Here is a 19,162-nt window from a genome sequence, read left to right as displayed (position 1 = left end):
TATGTAGATTACCTACGTGCTCTACAATGTCTGCTCATGTATGTAGATTACCTACGTGCTCTACAATGTCTGCTCATGTATGTAGATTACCTACGTGCTCTACAATGTCTGCTCATGTATGTAGATTACATACGTGCTCTACAATGTCTGCTCATATATGTAGATTACCTACGTGCTCTACAATGTCTGCTCATGTATGTAGATTACCTACGTGCTCTACAATGTCTGCTCATATATGTAGATTACCTACATGCTCTACAATGTCTGCTCATGTATGTAGCCAGTCTTGTTTGAAGAACATGCTGGGACTGAGACCTGGCATCCTCTTAGGAGAGAGCATACCACATTTGTTTCTGGGTCTGAGTTAGCTCACTTAGGATGGCTGTTTCAAGTTCCATCCATTATCTGTGAATTTCATGATTTTGTTTTTCTTAAGAGCTGAATAATCTTCCACTGTGTAAATGTAACATACTTTCATTAACCATTCATCTAGGTTGTTTCCATTTCCTGGCTATTGTGAGAGGGGCAGCAATGAACATGGATGAACAGCTATCTCTGTAGTAGGATACAGAGTCCTTTCAGTATATGTCCAAGAATGGTATGATTGGATCATGTGGGAGATCTATTTTTAGCTTTTTGAGGAACTTCCACACTGATTTCCATAATGGCTACACCAGTTTGCATTCCCACCAGCATCTCTTTTCCCCACATCCTCACCAGCATTTGTCATCACTTGATTTTTGGACCTTAGACATTATAACTGGAGTAAGATAAAATCTCAATGCAGTTTTAATTTGCATTTCCCTGATGGTGAAAGATGTTGAACATTGCAAAAAATATTTCTCAGTCATTTGTGTTTCATCATTTGAAAACTCTCTGTTTAGTTCCTTGCCCCCATTTTTTTCAATGTATTTTTTATTGAACTTTTGTGTACTCCATACAAAACATCTTAATCATATTTAGACCCCCTCATCCTCCAGAGCCCCCATACTCCCCCGCAACCAAATTCTATGCACTCTGTCACTTTTGTTAAGGCCTATCGAGTCAAGTTTGTATACCCAGATGTCCCTTGGTGCTCACTCCACTCAACCACTGGAGTCTAGCCTATCTAGAGTTGCTCCCTTAAAGAAAATTAACTCATCCTTATCCAGCAGTAATCAGCTGCCAACAGTTCTTCTGCTAAGGTTGAGGCCTGCTACCTGTCCCCAGTTCTATGCTGGGTTTCTGTCTGACTGAGTTTGCATGGGTCTTGTGCATGCTTGTGTCACCATTGCCTTAAGTTCACATGAGCAAGTTTCCAGAGGCCTGGAAGACTCTGTTTCCTTATGATCATGCACCAACCCTGGCTCTTACAATCTTTCCAACCCCTTTTCTACAATGGTCCCTGAGCCATGGGTGAGGTTTAACATAGGAGTCCTGTCTGGGGACACACTCTCTGCAGTCTCTTATTCTCTACATTTTGGCCAGTTGTGGCCTTCTGTGTGCATGAGGAAGCTTCACTGGTGAGAGTTGAGAGATGCATCACTGTTCTCTCTACCTCCTGTTCTGCTACGTTCTATGAGCCTTCGATGTAGAGGTTCCATTGTGTATGTGTCACTTACGGCTACTTATCCCAGTTTTTAATTGAGATTTTTTTATGTTTAGTTTTTTGGTTTTTTTTTTTTAATTTCTTTGTATATTCTAGACACTAACCCTCTGTCAGAGGTGTAGCTGGTAAAGACTTGTACCCATTCTGTAGGTTGCTCCTTCACTCAAATAATGGTGTCCTTTGCTGTACCAGGCTTTTTAGTTTCATAAGGTTCCATTCGTCAATCATTGGACTTAATGTCTATGCTACTGGAGTCATGTTCAGAAATCCCTTTCTTGTGACTGTAAGTTCCAGGATAGTCCCTTCTTTCTCCTCTATCAGATTCAAGGTATCAGGTCTTATGTTAAGGTCCCTGACCCATTTGGAATTGGGGTCTGTGGAGGGTGAGAGACATGTAGCTATCCAGTTTGAGCAGCACTATTTACTGTGAGTGCATGGACTTAAATCTGGATCTTCAATGGGAAACCTACTATAGAAGCTTCTTTCAATATACACATATACAATATAAAAAAGTTTAAATGTAGTTATCCTGTAACAAGGGTTCAGTGGCCCTAATAGACACCACAGGGTAGCAAATGAAAAGCCCAAGGCCAGGAATGGACTCCCAATTTTGGAGTTGTTGCCCAGAGATCCCATAGATAGTCAAACAATACTGGCTACTGCCACTGTGTTTACTTACTCACCAGAACTTGATGGTACCACCCTATTGTTGAAGACACTACATACCTGAGTCACAGAACAAATAAGGATCAAGTTGAAGTTACATGTCAAGATGTTAACTAACTTTCATATTACCAGAAGGTTCTGTGCATGTTATCGGCAGAGGAAGGGAATCATCAATCTTACCTAGCTGTGAACACTTCAAGCTACAATAACACCTGTCTTGGCAAAATATGCCCATTAATGCAATAGTGGCACAAATATTATGGAAGTAACCAACCACCTTCTAATTGGATTTAAGGTCCACTCCACAATAGGGAGTCCATACCTAACACTGTTATCAGGACCAAGAACCTGTGGCTAGACAGGTCACAGACTATAGGGGAGAACCTACTACTGTCATTCTGCTAATAGACATAATATTAAACTGACTCATAATGATTTATTGCTATACCCATAGATTAGTGCATCTCTCACCTCTTGCCAGAGAAGGTTCTTCTTGCAGCAGATGGTGATTAACACAGCAACCCACAAATGGTCAACATATAAAGAATTAAGAGACTGCAGAGTACTCAGCCCTAAATGGGACACCTGTATCACACATTATCCTCCCAAGGCTTAGAGATCATTGAGGAAGAGGGAGCAGAACAACTGTAAGAGCCAGAGGTGGCAGATGAATACAAAGAAACTGTTTTCTGGACACCACTGGGTAGTTGTACATATGAACCCACAGCACTTGTGGCAGCATACACAAGATCTGTGCAAACCCAAGCCAGACAGGGGCCCAGCATGAATGGGAGAGGTGGTCAGGAAGCCCCAGTCCTAGGTGAGGATCTGTTGGCAATTGATAGATGCTGGGAGAGGGAGAGTCACTTTCCTTACTGGTGTGACACCTGGTAGGTTGAACAGACTCCAAAGGACAGACCCACACCTAAGAACATGTGAGAATCACATATTAGAGTCAGCAGGCCTTTAAAATGTTTTGGTTTTTTTAAAAAAGACAAATAATAATGGAGGATATGAAGTTGGGTCAGGGGGAGTAAGGTGGAGGTAGAAGGGGGGAGGAGTTCTGCATATGATCAAGATACATTGTAATCAATTTCAAATCAATAAAAATATTTTTAAAAAGAATGTGCTAGGAAAATGGTAGTAACTGTGCCAGTACAGTATAGCCTAAGGTCAGAAGAAAAGGGCAGTTGCACTCTATAGATAATATGTAAATGCCAGGTGCTTAAGAAACATGGTAAGTTGAGGCGCACCTGAACATGATTTACTTAAACATGATATTCTACATGTGTTCTTTTCTATCATGCCTTCAGTGATGGCTGGTCCTACCTTCAACTTCACGCTCCTCAATCTCTTCACTGCAAAGCATGAAGTTAACTTAACAACTCCTTTATTTTACTGTTACAGCATTTTTCATAAAATACTAGGTAATATATGATTAAAATAATAGTAAACTTGAGAAATAAAGCAAACAGGAAGCACACCTCTCTCAAAGAAATAAAGTGACAGGCCAGAGGCACAGCTCAGCATTTAAGAGCACTGGCTGTTGTTGCAGAGGACCCGGGTTCAATTTTCAGCACCCACATGCAGGCAATATATTCATACACATAAAAAAAATAATAAATATATAAAAAGTTAAGTATATTTATATATAAGTGCACCCATGTAATGCAATGCACACAAAGATCAGAAGAGGGTGTTGGATCCCCTGGAACTGCAGGTGGATGGAGTTATGGATGGGTGCTGAGAACTGAATTCAGGTCCTCTGCAAGAACAGCCAGTGCTCTTCACCACTGAGCCATCTCTCCAGCCCCCAAATAAAATATTTAACAAAAAAGAGAGAGAGAGAGAGAGAAAGAAAGAAAGAAAGAAAGAAAGAAAGAAAGAAAGAAAGAAAGAAAGAAAAGTGATTTATAAGTTAGGAACATGAGATAAAAGTAGTCAGCCATTTAAAGGCCCACTTAAAGAAGTTCAGTGAGCTATAAGAAAGAAAAGAGACAACTAAATGAAATCAGGACCATCAATACATGAATGAAATGATCTCAACAAAAAGACAGAATCCATTAAAAACAGAACAGAAGCAGTGGAGCAATGGCTTAATGGTTAAGAGTACTGGTTGCCCTTCCAGAGGACTTAGGTTTGGTAAAATACTGATACATGCCAGGGAGTGGGGGGGGCACACCTTTAATCCCAGCACTCGGGAGACAGAGGCAGGCGGATCTCTGTGAGTTCAAGGCCAGCCTGGTCCACATAATGAGTTCTAGTACAGCTGGGGCTACAAGGAGACCTTGTCTCAAAAAGACCAAAATAATAATAATAATAATAATAATAATACTGATACATATAAAACAAAAATGAAAATATAAAAGAAGAACAAGGGCCAGGCATGGTGGCACACTCTTTAATCCCAGCACTCAGGAGGCAAAAGCAGGTGGATTTCTGTGAGTTCTAGGTCAGCCTCGTCTACATAATGAATCCATGGCAAGCTGGAGCTACGTAGTGAGACCCTGTCTAAAAAAATACCACAAAATTCCAAAGCTAAATAACACAATGAACTATAAAATTCCAGGGAGAACTTCAAAAGCAAACTCAAACAAACAGAAGAAAGAACAGTAAATAGCTGGGTATAGTGGTGCATGCCTGTAATCCCAGTACTTGAGAGGCAGAAACAGGAGGATCAGGAGTTCAAGGCCAGTCTCACCTACATAGTAAGTTCCAGGTCAGGGAGGGCTACATGAGACTCCAAGAGAAAAAGAAAGGTGTGAGGACAAGTCATCTGAAACTACCCAGAGAGGAAAAAAGAAAAACAAGCAAGAAACAGAAAGAGGGAGAGTTCCTATGCACCAGTGGATGGCTCACACCCATGCACATAGGGCATCAGTAGCTGGACTTACTGGGCTATGAAATAAAGGAAGAAGATGACAGAACACTGGGAGGGGACATACTGAGGGAGATACAGGGAAGCTGGAGGGAAGAAATTCTCAAAGAATAAAAATACATAAACTTTTTAAAGATTTAATCCTTACAGAACTATACCAAGTTACATAATCAAACCATCAAAAATCAAAGACAGGCAGGTGTGGTGGCACATGTGTTTAATCCCAACACTTGGGAGGCACAAGCAAGAGGATCTCTGTGAGTTCAAGGCCAGCTTGTTGCTATGCTAAAATATTCTGACAAAAGTAACTTAAAGGTTTTATTTGGGTTTAGGATTCCAGAGGGACAGGTCCACAATGCAGGCAAGGCATGTGTGGCAGCAATCAGGGATAACATGGGGCAGAAGCAGGAAGCTGGCTTGTGGAGTTTGAATGAGAACTGTTCCCCACAGGCTCTGAGTATTTGAACGCTTGATCAATTAATGATACTGTTTAAGGGGTGGGGGGTTGTGGAACCTTTAAGAGCCAAAGTGATGCTAGAGGAAACACATACTACTTTGAGAGCCCCTAATCTCCTTTGATTTTGCCCTCTCTGCTTCCTGTGCCTGCCTAAAGATATGAGTACTTGGCTTTCAGCTCCGGCTGCCTCCTGCCATGCCTCCCCACCATGATGGACTCTCATCCCTCTGGAACCCTAAGCACAATAAACTCTTCCTTCTATAAGTTGCCTGGCCATGATGCTTTATCACAGCAACAGAAAAATAGCTAATATATGGCTGATTATATTTTTTCCACAAAGGAAGGACAGAGAGAGAGAGAGAGAGAGAGAGAGAGAGAGAGAGAGAGAGAGAGAGAGAACAGGAAATGGGACCAGGTCAGAAACCTGACTGCCTTCCCAAGTGACTTACTCCCTCCAGCAAGGCGCTACTTCCTAAAGGTTCTAATCTTCCCAAACACAGCCATCAACTGGGGGTACATGCTTATAATATCCAGGTACTTGAGGGACTGAGTCAGAAGGATCATGAGTTTGAGAACAGCCTAGGGTACACAGCAAGTTCCAGACCAGTCTCCAGTACAAGGTAGCCCCTGTCTCATAGAGAGGTGGGGACAGAGGGAAAAAGAAGAAAGAAAAGAAATAACAGTGAAGGAGAAACAGAAACTGAGGGAATGTTTCACTACGAGATCTAGCCTACAGGAAATGCTGAAGAAGTTGCTGACATATTTATGAGCCAGGCATGGGAGCAAACGCCTGTAACCCTAGAACTCAGGAGACAGAGGCTAGGGAATCAGGAAGCCAATCTGGGCTACAAAAACATAAAACTTACAAATGAAGCTATATAGCCAAATTTGGTATACTCTAACACCATAAATTGCTTATATCTTAGTATTAAGGCTAAAAAAATTAAAACTTTTAAAATAATAAAAGCTATAATAACTTGCCAAGGCATACATAACATAAAAAGATGCAAACTGTAATGTCAAAAACATAAGAGGGGAGGGTAAAATTGTAGATGTTTAAAAATTGTTTAGAACTATTAGCTACTAAAAGTAGCTTGTTAGAACTAAAAAATGCCGTTTATGGCAACCTCAAGCAAAAACTATAGGAGATACAATCTTCCTTATTTTCATTCCTTACATCAAAAAAGGAATCAAAGCATAGAGTGACAGAGAAAACTTTGAAAGAAGGTAGATAATAATAAGAGGAAGAAAGGAACAAAGGCTCTACAAAGCAACAAAAAAGGAAAGACAAAATGTCAATATAAGTTCTTACTTATCAATTATTACCTTGAATTTAAATAAATTACATTCTCCAGTCAAAAGACAGAGTGGAGCTCACAAGATCACTCAGAGGGTAACAATACTGATACCAGAGTCCAATCCCTGAACACACAATGGAAGGAAAGAATCTGTCCTGAAAGTTATCCTCTGACCTCCAAATAGATGCTGTGACATGCACACAACTGCATTTTCTACAAATACACACACACACACACACACACACACACACACACAAATAAAACTTAAAAGACAGAGTAGCTAAATGGATTTTTAAAAAGAAGTAAGACCCACCAAATGCTGTACCAATCATTATATGATTAAAGATACGTTTTGAATGAAAGTAAAAGATGGAAAAAGATATTTAATACAAAAAGAAACCAAAAGAAAGCAGAAGTAGCTAGACTTAGAGAGGATTAAATAAACATTAAGCCATAAACTGTTTCAAACAGACAAATTCCTTATGTAATAAAGAGGGTCAGTCAACAAAGACAATTTATAATTTCAAATACCGATGCACTCAACATCAGATCACCTAAACATGTAAAGCAAATATTAATATATCTGAAGGAAGAGATTGACTGTAATACAATTAGTAAGGTTCTTTAATACCCATTTTCAGGTCAACCAGAATTAGGTGTGAATTAGAGGTGCCCAACCTTTGACATTGCAATACAATGCCATGATAAATGTGTTAGGCCACCTTCATGGCTATTCTGAAATGCATGTGGTCTGCAGGTTGAATACTCAAAACACTTAATGCAGATATAAAATTAATAAGGAGACACTGAAATAAAACAATACTTTATACAATAGAAAACACATTCTCAAGTTCATAGAGGACATGGCCCAGTATAGCTCATATGTTAGATCGCAAAAGAAGTTTTAACAACTGCAAGACTGAAATCCTATCAAGTATATTTTTTGTTTGTTTTTTACCATAATGGGTTGAAAGTAGAAATCAAAAACAGGAAAAAAATTAGAGAAAAGTCATAAATATGTAAGAATTAAACAGCAGAGTTCTGGGACAAAGGAAATAGATCAAAAGAAAATCTCTTGGGACAAAAAATGGAAACATAAAATTTATGAGATGTAGAAACAAAAACCCCTACTTTCTCTAATAGGGAAGTTTATACCAGTAAATACACATACCAAAAGAGAAAGGAGGCCAGTGAGATGGCTCAGAGGGTAAGGCGCTTGCTGCCAAGTCTGAGGACCTGGGTTCAGTCCTCAGAGCCCACATGGTGTTATGATAGAACCACACTCCCAAAAGTTGTCCTCTGACCACCATACAAACACCATGTATGAGCACATCCATCCCTCTAAACATACCACAAAGAATAAATGAATGCAAAAATAAATATGGAGGGAGGGAGGGAGAAAGAAAAGGCTGATTGTTGTGGTAATCCCAGCACTAAGCAGCAAGACTGAATTTCAAGGCCAGCATGGGATACAGTGAGATCCTGTAAACATGATGGAGAAGAAGAAGAAAAAAATAAGAACAGGAGGGGAGGAAAGGGAAGAGGGACCATAAGGGGAAGAAAAGGAACAGTCACTGCCAGGTGCCAGGTTATAGTTATGCCTATAATCAAGGATACAAATGCAAGAAAATTGGAAATTTGAGGTCAGCCTGGGCTATATAGCAAGTCCCAGACCACTGAGATCCTGTGTCAACAAAACAAAACAAATGAACCTTAAAAAAAAAAAATGTAATGCCAGGTGTGTCCGGGAGTGCCTTTAATCTTTAATCCCAGCCCTCAGGAGGCAGAGGCAGGATCTCTATGAGTTCAAGGTCAGCCTGGTTCACATAGTGAGTTCCAGCTGGGCTGGGACTAGGGAGACCATGTTTTTTAAAAAAGGAAAACCAGGTTGTAAGGCAGCAGTAAGATGAGGCTGGAAAGCAGGCTCAATGATAGAGCATTGTCTAGCACACAGGTGGCTCTGGATCTGATCCTACAAAACAAAACAAAACAAAACAAAGAAAAAAGAAATATTTCAAATGCTGTATATCAGAGAACTAAAGGAAGAAAAAAACTAAGCCCAAGGTGAATAGAAGGAATAAAATATAAATATCAGGGTAGAAATAAATAGACTAGAAAAATAATAGAGGATCAACCAGAAGAAGAATTGCTTTTCTTTGAAAATATTTTTTTAATGAACTAAGGAAAAGGAAAGACTAAGGAAAAAGAGACTCAAAGGCCATTACAACTGATACCACATAAATAGGAAGGAACATAAGTGACTACTATAAACAACTGCACACCAACCCACTAGGTAACCTAGATGAAATGGATAAATTCCTAAAAAGTAGACAACCTATCAACATTGAATCACAGAGAAACAGAAAGCATATACAGATCAATGAGGAAAATGATTCAGTCATTTAAAAAAGAATAATACACCATTAAAGAAAAGCCTGGGACTTGATGGCTTCCATGGTGAATTCTACCAAACACTTTGAGAACATCAAGCTGGGTGTGGTGGCATACGCCCTAACCTCAGCACTCAGGAGGTAGAGGCAGGTGGCTCTCTGTGAGTCTGAAGACAGCTGGTCTACATAGTGAGTTCCAGGTCAGCTCAAAAAAACAAAGAAAAGAAAAGGCAAGCCCTCTCAAGAATGGAGTGGGTTAGTGAGCTGAAAGCATGTTAATAGTGTTCCTTCCCAAACTGTCCCATAAGAATTCAAGTCAAATACCCCTAATTCAAAACTATAGATTCCAAAATCTTCTGAGTCCTGATAAGACACCCCAAGTCATAAATTCCATCATACCTGGCCTCATGCACTAGACTACAGTCAAGAGACAAGTACATTAAATTATCTTCAGACTTTATGTATGAAGTTACATGCCAAATATAAATGAATTTCATGTTTCGACTCTGGTCCCATACCTGAGATAACTCATTATATGTATGCAAATATCCAAAATAAAAACAATCTGAAATCCAAAATACTTTCATCTGAAACATCTCAAATAAGGTACAAAATCTATTTGGCCTTTGTGCACCTAATTTATTTCAGCAAGGAGAGTGTCCTCCAAGCTCTTCAATGCTGCTATTGATAATTTTCTTCTTTTTAAAAGATGAACAATTCATTACATATATACAATACATTTTATTTATCCATTCATTCAGGTTTAGACTCTGGGCTGCTTCCCTATCTTGGCTATGATGAATAATCCTGCAATGAATATGGAGGGAAGTTATCTCTTCCTCATACTGATTCAATTCCTTTAGAATATATACCCAGAAGTATGCTTGCAGGGTCAGAGAGTAGTTGTGCTTTTCAGTGTTTTTCGTTGTTGTTGAGAAACCTTAATCTAAGAAGTCATATAAGTGATCAACACAAATGAAAAATGCAAATCAACAGTAGTCTTCAAAGAAGTGCAAATTAAAATCCCAGTAATGAGCTAGAGAAATGCCTCAGAGGTTAGGAGCACTCGCTGCTCTTTCACAGAACCAGAGCTCAGTTCCTAGCACCCATATCAGGCAGCTCACAGCCACCTCTAACTCTAGTTCCAGGAGATCTGATACCCTCCTCTGGCTTCTGTGGGTGCACATACATCCATATATACACAAAGACACACACAAACATAAATAAATAATAAAATAAATATTTTTTTAATCTCAACAAACTATTACCTAATATTTGCTGAAATAACTGCTATAAAAAACGATTAAAGGGGATATAGCTCAGTGGTATATTATTTGCCTGGTATTCACAGACCATCAGCATGTACCTCTCCTGAACCAACAAAAGATGAATAACAAATATTGATCTGTTGATCCTGAGGACTCCATAAAGCACATTCATTGCATTCACCAGAATCTTGACAAATACTGAACAGAATACCATATCAAGGCAAATAACAATCAAATTGCTTAAAACTGGCAATAATAAAAAAAAAATCTTAAAATATCAAGAATGAGAATACTTCAGGCACAAGTTAAAAGATAATGAAGCAATGCTTTCAAATCTTTGAAGGAAATCCATTTTCAATCTAAAAGTATATACAGCTTTTTGGTCACATCAATGTATTATAAAATCTCTCTCTTCTTTCTGAGGCTATGTAGTCCAAATTGGTCTTAAACTCATGATCCTCCTGTCTCAACCTCCCCAGTGCTGGGACTACAGACACTGTCACCACACACAGCTGATAAAAACAATTATCTTCTATGACTCTTTTCTCAGAGACAACTGAGAAAAGACATCCAATCAGAATGAAGGTGGAAATGATGGAAACGCTAAATGCAGGCTAGACTAAATAAGCTTCTGGAAAGATGGCGATGGGACCTGAACAGGAAGGAAAGCTCTCCACAGAGAACACAGGCTTGTATGCTGAATGTGTGCTTGGCTTCTCTGGTCACAGTGTTTCAGGAGATTTTAGAGGTGGAGACCAGCTGAAAGAAGCAGGAGACAGGTATGTGTCTGAAGGTCACACCTGGTCCCCAGTCCTCTCTGGTTCTTCCTGTCACTATGTGAAGTACCTCCCCCCAATTCTTCTACCATATGGCATTCTGCCCAAGCACATGAGGCCATGCAATTATGGACCAAACCTTTGGAGACAGTGAGTCAAGATAAATCCTTCTTCCCTTAAGTTGTTTTCTTGGGTAGTTTAGTTAAAGCTATGAAAAAGTCCCCCAGGGGACAACATCCACAGCTAGAAAAAGCATTGTATTCAAATTGGAGGGGCTAGGAGGTTATAAGCTAGAATTCACTAAGAAAACAAAATTGATAATGCTTGTTATGTCTAAAAAGCTTAAACGGGGCTAAACAACAGTGACAAATCAAGAATCATTAGTGCTAAGTTGGATAAATAAGAAAGCAAAGTAATTTACTAAATCCAAGGAAAAGAAGAAAAGCTGTGAAATAAAAAAAAAAAATCAGCCACCTCTGTGCCATCAATACTGATTCACAATCATGAAAATGTTGAATACTAGTCACACATCTTGATATCTACACTGGAGAATACAAGGACAGCTTAAGGGCTAGAAAGCGGATACAAAGGAGCTCACTGGGGCACAAGCCTGTTAACTTGGGGAGTTAAGACTAAAATGATCCACCAAGAGTTAAAAGGGACTGTCTCTGAAAAGATAGGGCTGAGATTAAAAGCACCAAAATGCTACAATTACCAAATGTTATAAAGAGAATAAAGTTTTAAATAACACATTCTTACCTGAAGCTGATGTAGCCTGCCATCACTACTTGCACAAGAAGCACAATCTGAGATGTCCATGGTTCCCTCACCGCCTTCACATTCACTGTATTCACCAGCATCTTCACTGTCACTGCTACTCTCCCAGTCAATAAACTGTAATTCATCTACAAATACATTTTTAACTTTTTAAATTTTCTATCCCCTTAATACTAACTTTATAAAATTTATTTTATTCTCAGTGGTTAATATATCCATGACACTGATTGTTAAAAGTATACAGACAGTGAAGAACCCCAGCTCCCATCTGCAGCCACTGTTTCTCCCAACTCACCCCCACCCCAAGTCCAAGTTAACTACTTTTATTCACTGTTTTTGAATTCTTTTTTTGTTGAATTATTGGGAAGGATTTATTAAGAAAGGGTTGAGAGGAAGTGGGAGGGGGAATAAGAGAAGACAGTGGGGGTTACTATAGTCAAAATACACACATGTACAAAGTTGTCAAAGAAAGACACACACATGTACAAATTTGTCAAAGAAAAATATACACATGTACAAAGTTGTCAAAGAAAGACACACACATGTACAAAGTTGTCAAAGAAAGACACACACACATACAAAGTTGTCAAAGAAAGACACACACACGTACAAAGTTGTCAAAGAAAGACACACACATATACAAAGTTGTCAAAGAAAAATACACACATGTACAAAGTTGTCAAAGAAAGATACACACATGTACAAAGTTGTCAAAGAAAGATACACACATGTACAAAGTTGTCAAAGAAAAATACACACATGTACAAAATTCTTAAAGAAAGATACACACATGTACAAAGTTGTCAAAGAAAAGAATTTTTCTTAATTTTATTATTTTTATCTTATGTGTATGCGTGTATTGCCTGCATGTAGGTAAGTGCACCCATGTCATGGAATGCCTGCAGAAGTCAAAGAGGCTGTCGGATCCCCCTGGGACTGGAGTTACGGACAGTTGTTAGCTGCCATGTGGGTGCTGGGATTTGAACCCAGCAAGAACAACCAGTGTTTTTAACTGCTGAGCCATTTCTCCCAAAAAAAAAATTTTAAAATTAAAAAAAAAAAAAAAAAAAAAAAGGAACTCAGGTGACACTGTAAACGTCCATGTGGAAATCTAATAAGTGCACAGTTTCAAAATCAGATTAGCTTTGGTTCAAGTTCAGTGGGGGATATCATATCGCTCTATCCATGAGCAAGCAGCACCTTCCAGGACAGAAGTCTACAGAGAAGAGCTGCCTGAGCCACGGAGGCTGGCCCCACAGAGGGTACTTTGCACTGACTGTCACCACCACCACCAGCATATGACATTTACATGAAAGGACAGAACTAGGAAGAAATAAATGAGGCAGGTCCTTTATTTCTCATTTCTCAAGAATATTATATGATGAGTACAAAGAAGAAGTTTCATAAGGTTTTGAAAACTGTAGGATTTGAAATATCCACTATGTTCAAGAAAATAAGATATATATTATTTCTTACTTTCTTATACATCTTGATTTTTCACTTACAGTAATTAAGAGATTATTCCTTATCAACAAGGAGGGGGTACCTTCATTCTTCTCTGTAATTTAGTATTCTATTGTATCTATGATCTAAAGTTTATTTAAATAGTCCATTGTTAAAAATAATTTCTTCAAATGCCTTCATCCAATAGTTTTTTCTAGAATTCCTTCATGAATAAGAAAGCAAAGTATATTTATTTCTATTTTACCTTGTAAGCCCTGTCTCAAAACTACTTCAGCAAAATTTTAGGACAGAACACTAAATTGTTTCTGTATCACATGACTAAATATGCCAATTCCAATGCGCTATGCCTAAATAACTAAAAGCAGTTATTAAAAATTAAGTCTCAATATGCCAACTCTCCTCCAGTAAAGTGAAGTAATTTATAAAAAATGTACTCATTTTAGTACCTGACAAGAATTTAAAAATTTTTTTAAAGGTAGAATAAATAAACTAAATTTAAAATATGGGATGTAGGACAGAAGAGATGGCTCAGCAGTTAAAAGTGCTTGCTGTTCTTGTAGGGGACCCAGGTTTGGTTCAAAGCACCCAAGTGGCAGCTCACAACCACCTATAACTCAAGTTCCAGGCAATCCAGTGCCCTCTCAGAAGGGCACCAGTCACACATGTGGTACACATACATACATGTAGGCACTCACACATACACATAAAGATAAAATAATGTATTTAGCTCTTTTTTTCAGTCTAAGGTTTGAGAAGATACAGTAAAAGGCAATTGTAGTGATCACAAAAAAACTAGATAGAGGTTAGGCCAGTGCTGAGAGAAGCAGATGCATCTCAGCCTTTGCTCCTTGTACCTCAGTTCACATTTAGACATGAAGCCAGGTGAGGAATTACATGACAGATCCTCCAGGCTGCTAAACCACCACAGCGGGAGATCATGCCGAGCCCAAGAATGAGCACAGCTGCACTCAGAGCTGCTACTGGCACTGCACACTCTAGCAAGGGAGCCCAGGGATCTGCCCATCAAGACCCAGGAATCTGCTCATCTCTACCTCCCCAGTGCTGGGATTACAAGTGTACACCACCATGCCTGGCTTTTTAAAAATGTAAGTTCTAGGTATGGCACTCAAGTCTAGTTCACCAACTGAACTATGCCTTCAGTTCCTGGAAGGGTAATTTTTTAAAAAAAAATTTTTTTGATAAATTTCACTTTGAGTTCTTTTTAAAAAAATTTTTTTTTAATTTTATTTACTCTTTTTATTTTATGTGTACGCGTGTATTGCCTGCATGTAGGTAAGTGCACCCATGTGGTGCAATGCCCGTGGAGGTCAGAAGAGGCTATCGGATCCCCTGGGACTGGAGCTACGGACAGTTGTTGGCTGCCATGTGGGTGCTGGAATTTGAACCCGGGTCTTCTGCAAAAACAACCAGTGTTCTTAACCGCTGAGCCATCTCTCCAGCCCCATTGAGTTCTTCCTTCTTAAACCCAATCCTGGACCTTATAACCAAGACACTCTAATCCTAGTTCTTGGACACTGTTTTTAAAGGTAATTCTGCTACAAAGCTAGGCTTTGCAACAGCACACAGCATTGAAGCTAGACATCACTAGGTCTGAATTATCAACTGGAGCTCTTATTAATGTGCAAGTGTCTGACTTTTCTAAGTCCCAATTTTCTTTTAATAAAATGAGGATACTTCTTAGCTCATGGGATACAGTAACTGTAAAAGGAAATGGCATCTTAATATCCAGCTTAGCATTTTAGGCACAATAAAGTCTGGATCAACAGTAGTATCTATCATCTAGTAAAGGTTTTAAAAAAAGGAAGGAAGGAATAGGAGAAAAGAGAAACAGAGGAGAAGTAGGAGGCAGTCTGGCACCTACACACCATAACCACAAACCTTGAAGCAGTCATTTACATTTTAGCTAAGATTAACTTTATAAGAAAATCCAACTACATGCTAACTCATTTTATTTTCAATTATTTTAAATTTTAATTTACTCGCTTTGGTGTATGTGAGGATATCTGTGTGTGTCCATGTGTGCAGAGGCCAGACATTAGGTGTCTTCCTCTATCACTCTCAACTTTATTTTTCAAGACAGGATCTCTTACTGAAGCTGGAGCTCACTGAGTAAACTAACTGGCTGGTCAGTGAGCACCAGGTACCCCACTATGTCTGCCTCCCTAATGCTAGGATTACAAGCATACACTGTGCTCAGCTTTTTTATGTGCCTGCTGAAGATGGACCTTAGATCCTCATGCCTAGCCACTGCCCCTAATTTTTGGCATTCTGAAGCTAGATCTCAATATATAACTCAGCCTTGGATGGAACTCCATGTGTACCAAGGCTGGCCTTGAATTTGGAACCATCTTACCTCAGCCTCTGAAGTGCTGGGAGTTAACTCATTTTAAGTAATTAGCTCAGGGGCTGGACACATGGTTCAGCAGTTAAGAGCACTGGATGCTCTTGCAGAGGATCTGGTTTTTGTTTCCCAGCATCCATATGGTGGCTAACAATCATAACTCCGTTCCAGGGGTTCCAACACCCTCGTCGGGCACTGCACACATATGGTGCATTTATATATATGTAGGTAAAATACTCATACACATAAAATAAAAATAAATAATTTAAGTAATTGGCTCAGAGCATGTTTCCATTTATAAACAGGATTTTAGAACTTTATGAATACTTTTTAGGATTTACTTATTATTTATATGTATGTGTGTGTTACATTGGGGGGCGGGGAGGTGGGACTAAGGAGGCCAGAAGAGGAATTTGGATTCCTTGGAGCTGGATTTGCAGATAGTTAAGAGCTGCCCAACAGGGGTGCTGGGATCCAAACTTAGGTCTTTTGGAAGAGTAGTATGTGCTTTTAACCACTGAGCCATCTCTTCAATCCCATCTCTTTAATAGAAGAGGGCAACAGTGTTTTTTTTATATATAACAGCAGTTTCATTGAGATATAATTCATATAAAGCACATTTTTAATACTGAAACTATGTCCTGAATTGTGTGAAGATTAACAGTTATATCACAGTGAATATCAATCAACATGACCGAATTACTTATGCATAATTTAAAACATCATTTTATCAGATGACTACAAAAATGTCAACGGCAGCTAACAAACTGGCATGCAAAGTGGTCGATGGTACTTAAATCACCCTCCAGAGAAGATGTCTGACCAAACCCAACCTTGGCTAAGTAACTAGCATGAACCATCAGTTAAAAGCCATAGCTTATTTTGAAAGCATTAAGTGCTATGGTTGAGAAACCCTATTCTAATTATCCAAAACATGACATACTCTAAAACGCCATCCCAACAGAAATTTAATTCTGCCATACACTGGCTCTCATAGCAGTGCTAGCCAGAAGGCAGCACGGGTGCAGCACTGTGCAGGAACTGGAGAACTGGCGTTGACATCAAAGACTGAAAATGGAATCCCAATCAAGTCTTAACAAATCAAGCCTAAATGATTAACTGTACAACAGCACAATAAAGCCAGGTATGATGGTACGTGCTTGTGATCTCGGCACTTGGGAGGTAGTGGCCAAGTGCGGCAAGTTAAAGGCCAGCCTGGACTACACAAGTAGAAAGCAACAACCTGCTTCAAACAATGAAAAACAAGGGTCTGGAGAGATGTGTAACTCCAGCTCCAGGAGACATGATGCCTTCTTCTGTCCTCTGTGGGCACTGCACAACATACACGCAGGCAAAAACCACCACTCGTACATATTAACTTAATAAAAATTTTTAAAAAAACAAAGAAAATGAACAAAAAGTCACAATAATACCTATTTCTTAGAGTTGTCGTGATAAATATACGAAACTGTTTATAGAGGACTTAGTATAGAAGATAGAACACAGTAAAATCATATTTAACAAAAACTGGACTTCTTAAAAATTAGCAATGTACCTTCAGAGGCGCCATCTTCTGGACATGGAGTAGATCTGTTATGAAACCTGTGTATTCTAGAGCCATGCCCATCTCGCTGTGATTTAGAAAGTGTCTTATCTTCATCTGAGCTGGAACTCCATGTTATATTTCCAAGGTCACTTATATGCTTAGATGTAGTTTCTGTTAAAGAAAAAAGAAATCAATCTTATCAGCTGACAATTACTATTTATCAGAATGAGATTTTAAGCATTTTGTCACAGCCACAAACAGAAAACTCTAATGATAGTGAAAACAATGTCATGTTAAATATTCCTGAACAATGTTCCATGTATAACATGGAATCCTTTGCAGGGATTATTTGAATTAAAGCCAAGTTCTAAGAAGAAAAAGTAGTTAACAAAGGTTATGAAAGACAAAAAGAAAGAAAAGAAAAAGAGAAAAAGCTGAGGAAACAGCTATGGACACAGGCCTCTGACCCTATGCACACTTTGCAAAAGTATGTTCCCTATTTCTAGTTTCCAGTTCTCAGAAGAGTATTTGTTTCTGACACTAAATGTGTTTGTTTTGTTTTGTTTTGACCTTGGAATTTTTACTAGTAGACTGTTTTAAACTAACACTTTAAGAGCTGCTATTTTTTAAATGAACCAGTTCTAGGAAATACTTTATGTACTTTTCCCATCAGCTTCTATGTAAGCCTTTATTAAGTTGTTAATGATACTGTCTTGGCTTAACCAAGCTGTATGTGTTATAAAGCAGGTACACTGACACAAACTCTTACAGACTTTTAGGATATACTGATCATCTAAACAGAAGAGTACGGCATTGCAAGTCAAATATGCATTGGCCTGGGGAAATAATCTCAAAAGATTCTTTTGTAGTTAAATACAGTAGCAATTCATTTATTATTTAAATTATCTTTCAAAACTGAATTTACTACAACTTCAGAAAAATATATAGCCACATCTATTTTTTTTATTAATTTTTTCACATCTATTTAAATATACTGGGGGCTGGAGAAATGGCACGGTGGTTGACAGCACTTGTTGCTCTTACAGAAGACCTGGGGTGAGCTCCCAGCATCCACATGGTGGCTCACAGCTGCTGTAGTGTGTTCCAGGGGTTCCAGCACTGTCAGCAGGTTCCTACATGCACGTAGTGCACATAAAGTCACACAGGCTCACACACACACACATAAAGAATAAATGTTTTTTAAAAAGAAATATACTCTTTTCTCCATATATTATCTTTTAAAAGTCAGATCTAAATTGATATGCCTATCACAGCATTTGGCACTAATAATTAATATAAAATTCTCTACTACTATCAGAACACCTTACAAAAAGATGTGTGCTGATTTATTCTAAGGCAGTGTTTTATAAATAAAAAAATATTTTTGAATATTATATTCTTAATCTGCACAGAAAAGGAATGCAGGCTACAGATGTAGCTCATTTGCTAGAGTACTTGCCTAGCAGGCATCGAGCCCACCAATTAGCCAGGATTGGTGCTTCATGTCCATTATCCTAACACTCAGGAAGTAGAGGCCAGAGGATCAAAAATGCAAGGTCTGCCTCAGGCACAAAGCAAGCTCAAAGTAAACTGGGATTACATGAGACCTTATCTCAAAAAAATAGGAAGAAGGAAGGAAGGGAGGAAGGGAAGGGAAGGGATGGAGGGAAGGAGGGAGGGAGTGGAAGGGGA

General features: G+C 38.8%; 1 protein-coding gene across 3 annotated transcripts in view; it reads right to left on the bottom strand.

Annotated features, from left to right (window-relative positions):
- The window catches only part of Spidr (scaffold protein involved in DNA repair), a 389,790-nt gene that overhangs the window by 337,594 nt on the left and 33,034 nt on the right, over nucleotides 1-19,162 (bottom strand). For all 3 annotated transcript variants that reach the window (XM_008844506.3, XM_029569016.1, XM_029569017.1), the window contains 2 exons: nucleotides 17,480-17,641; nucleotides 12,081-12,226 (listed from right to left, as the gene is read on the bottom strand). In XM_008844506.3, the coding sequence (XP_008842728.1) occupies nucleotides 12,081-12,226; nucleotides 17,480-17,641 (308 nt within the window). The remainder of the gene's footprint in view (nucleotides 1-12,080; nucleotides 12,227-17,479; nucleotides 17,642-19,162) is intronic.

Source organism: Nannospalax galili, unplaced genomic scaffold, assembly GCF_000622305.1.
Source record: "Nannospalax galili isolate Female #2095 unplaced genomic scaffold, S.galili_v1.0 scaffold462, whole genome shotgun sequence".
In the NCBI taxonomy this organism is placed as follows: domain Eukaryota; kingdom Metazoa; phylum Chordata; class Mammalia; order Rodentia; family Spalacidae; genus Nannospalax; species Nannospalax galili.
Note: the sequence above shows the minus strand (reverse complement) of the source record. Positions and strands in the feature narration are given on the sequence as shown.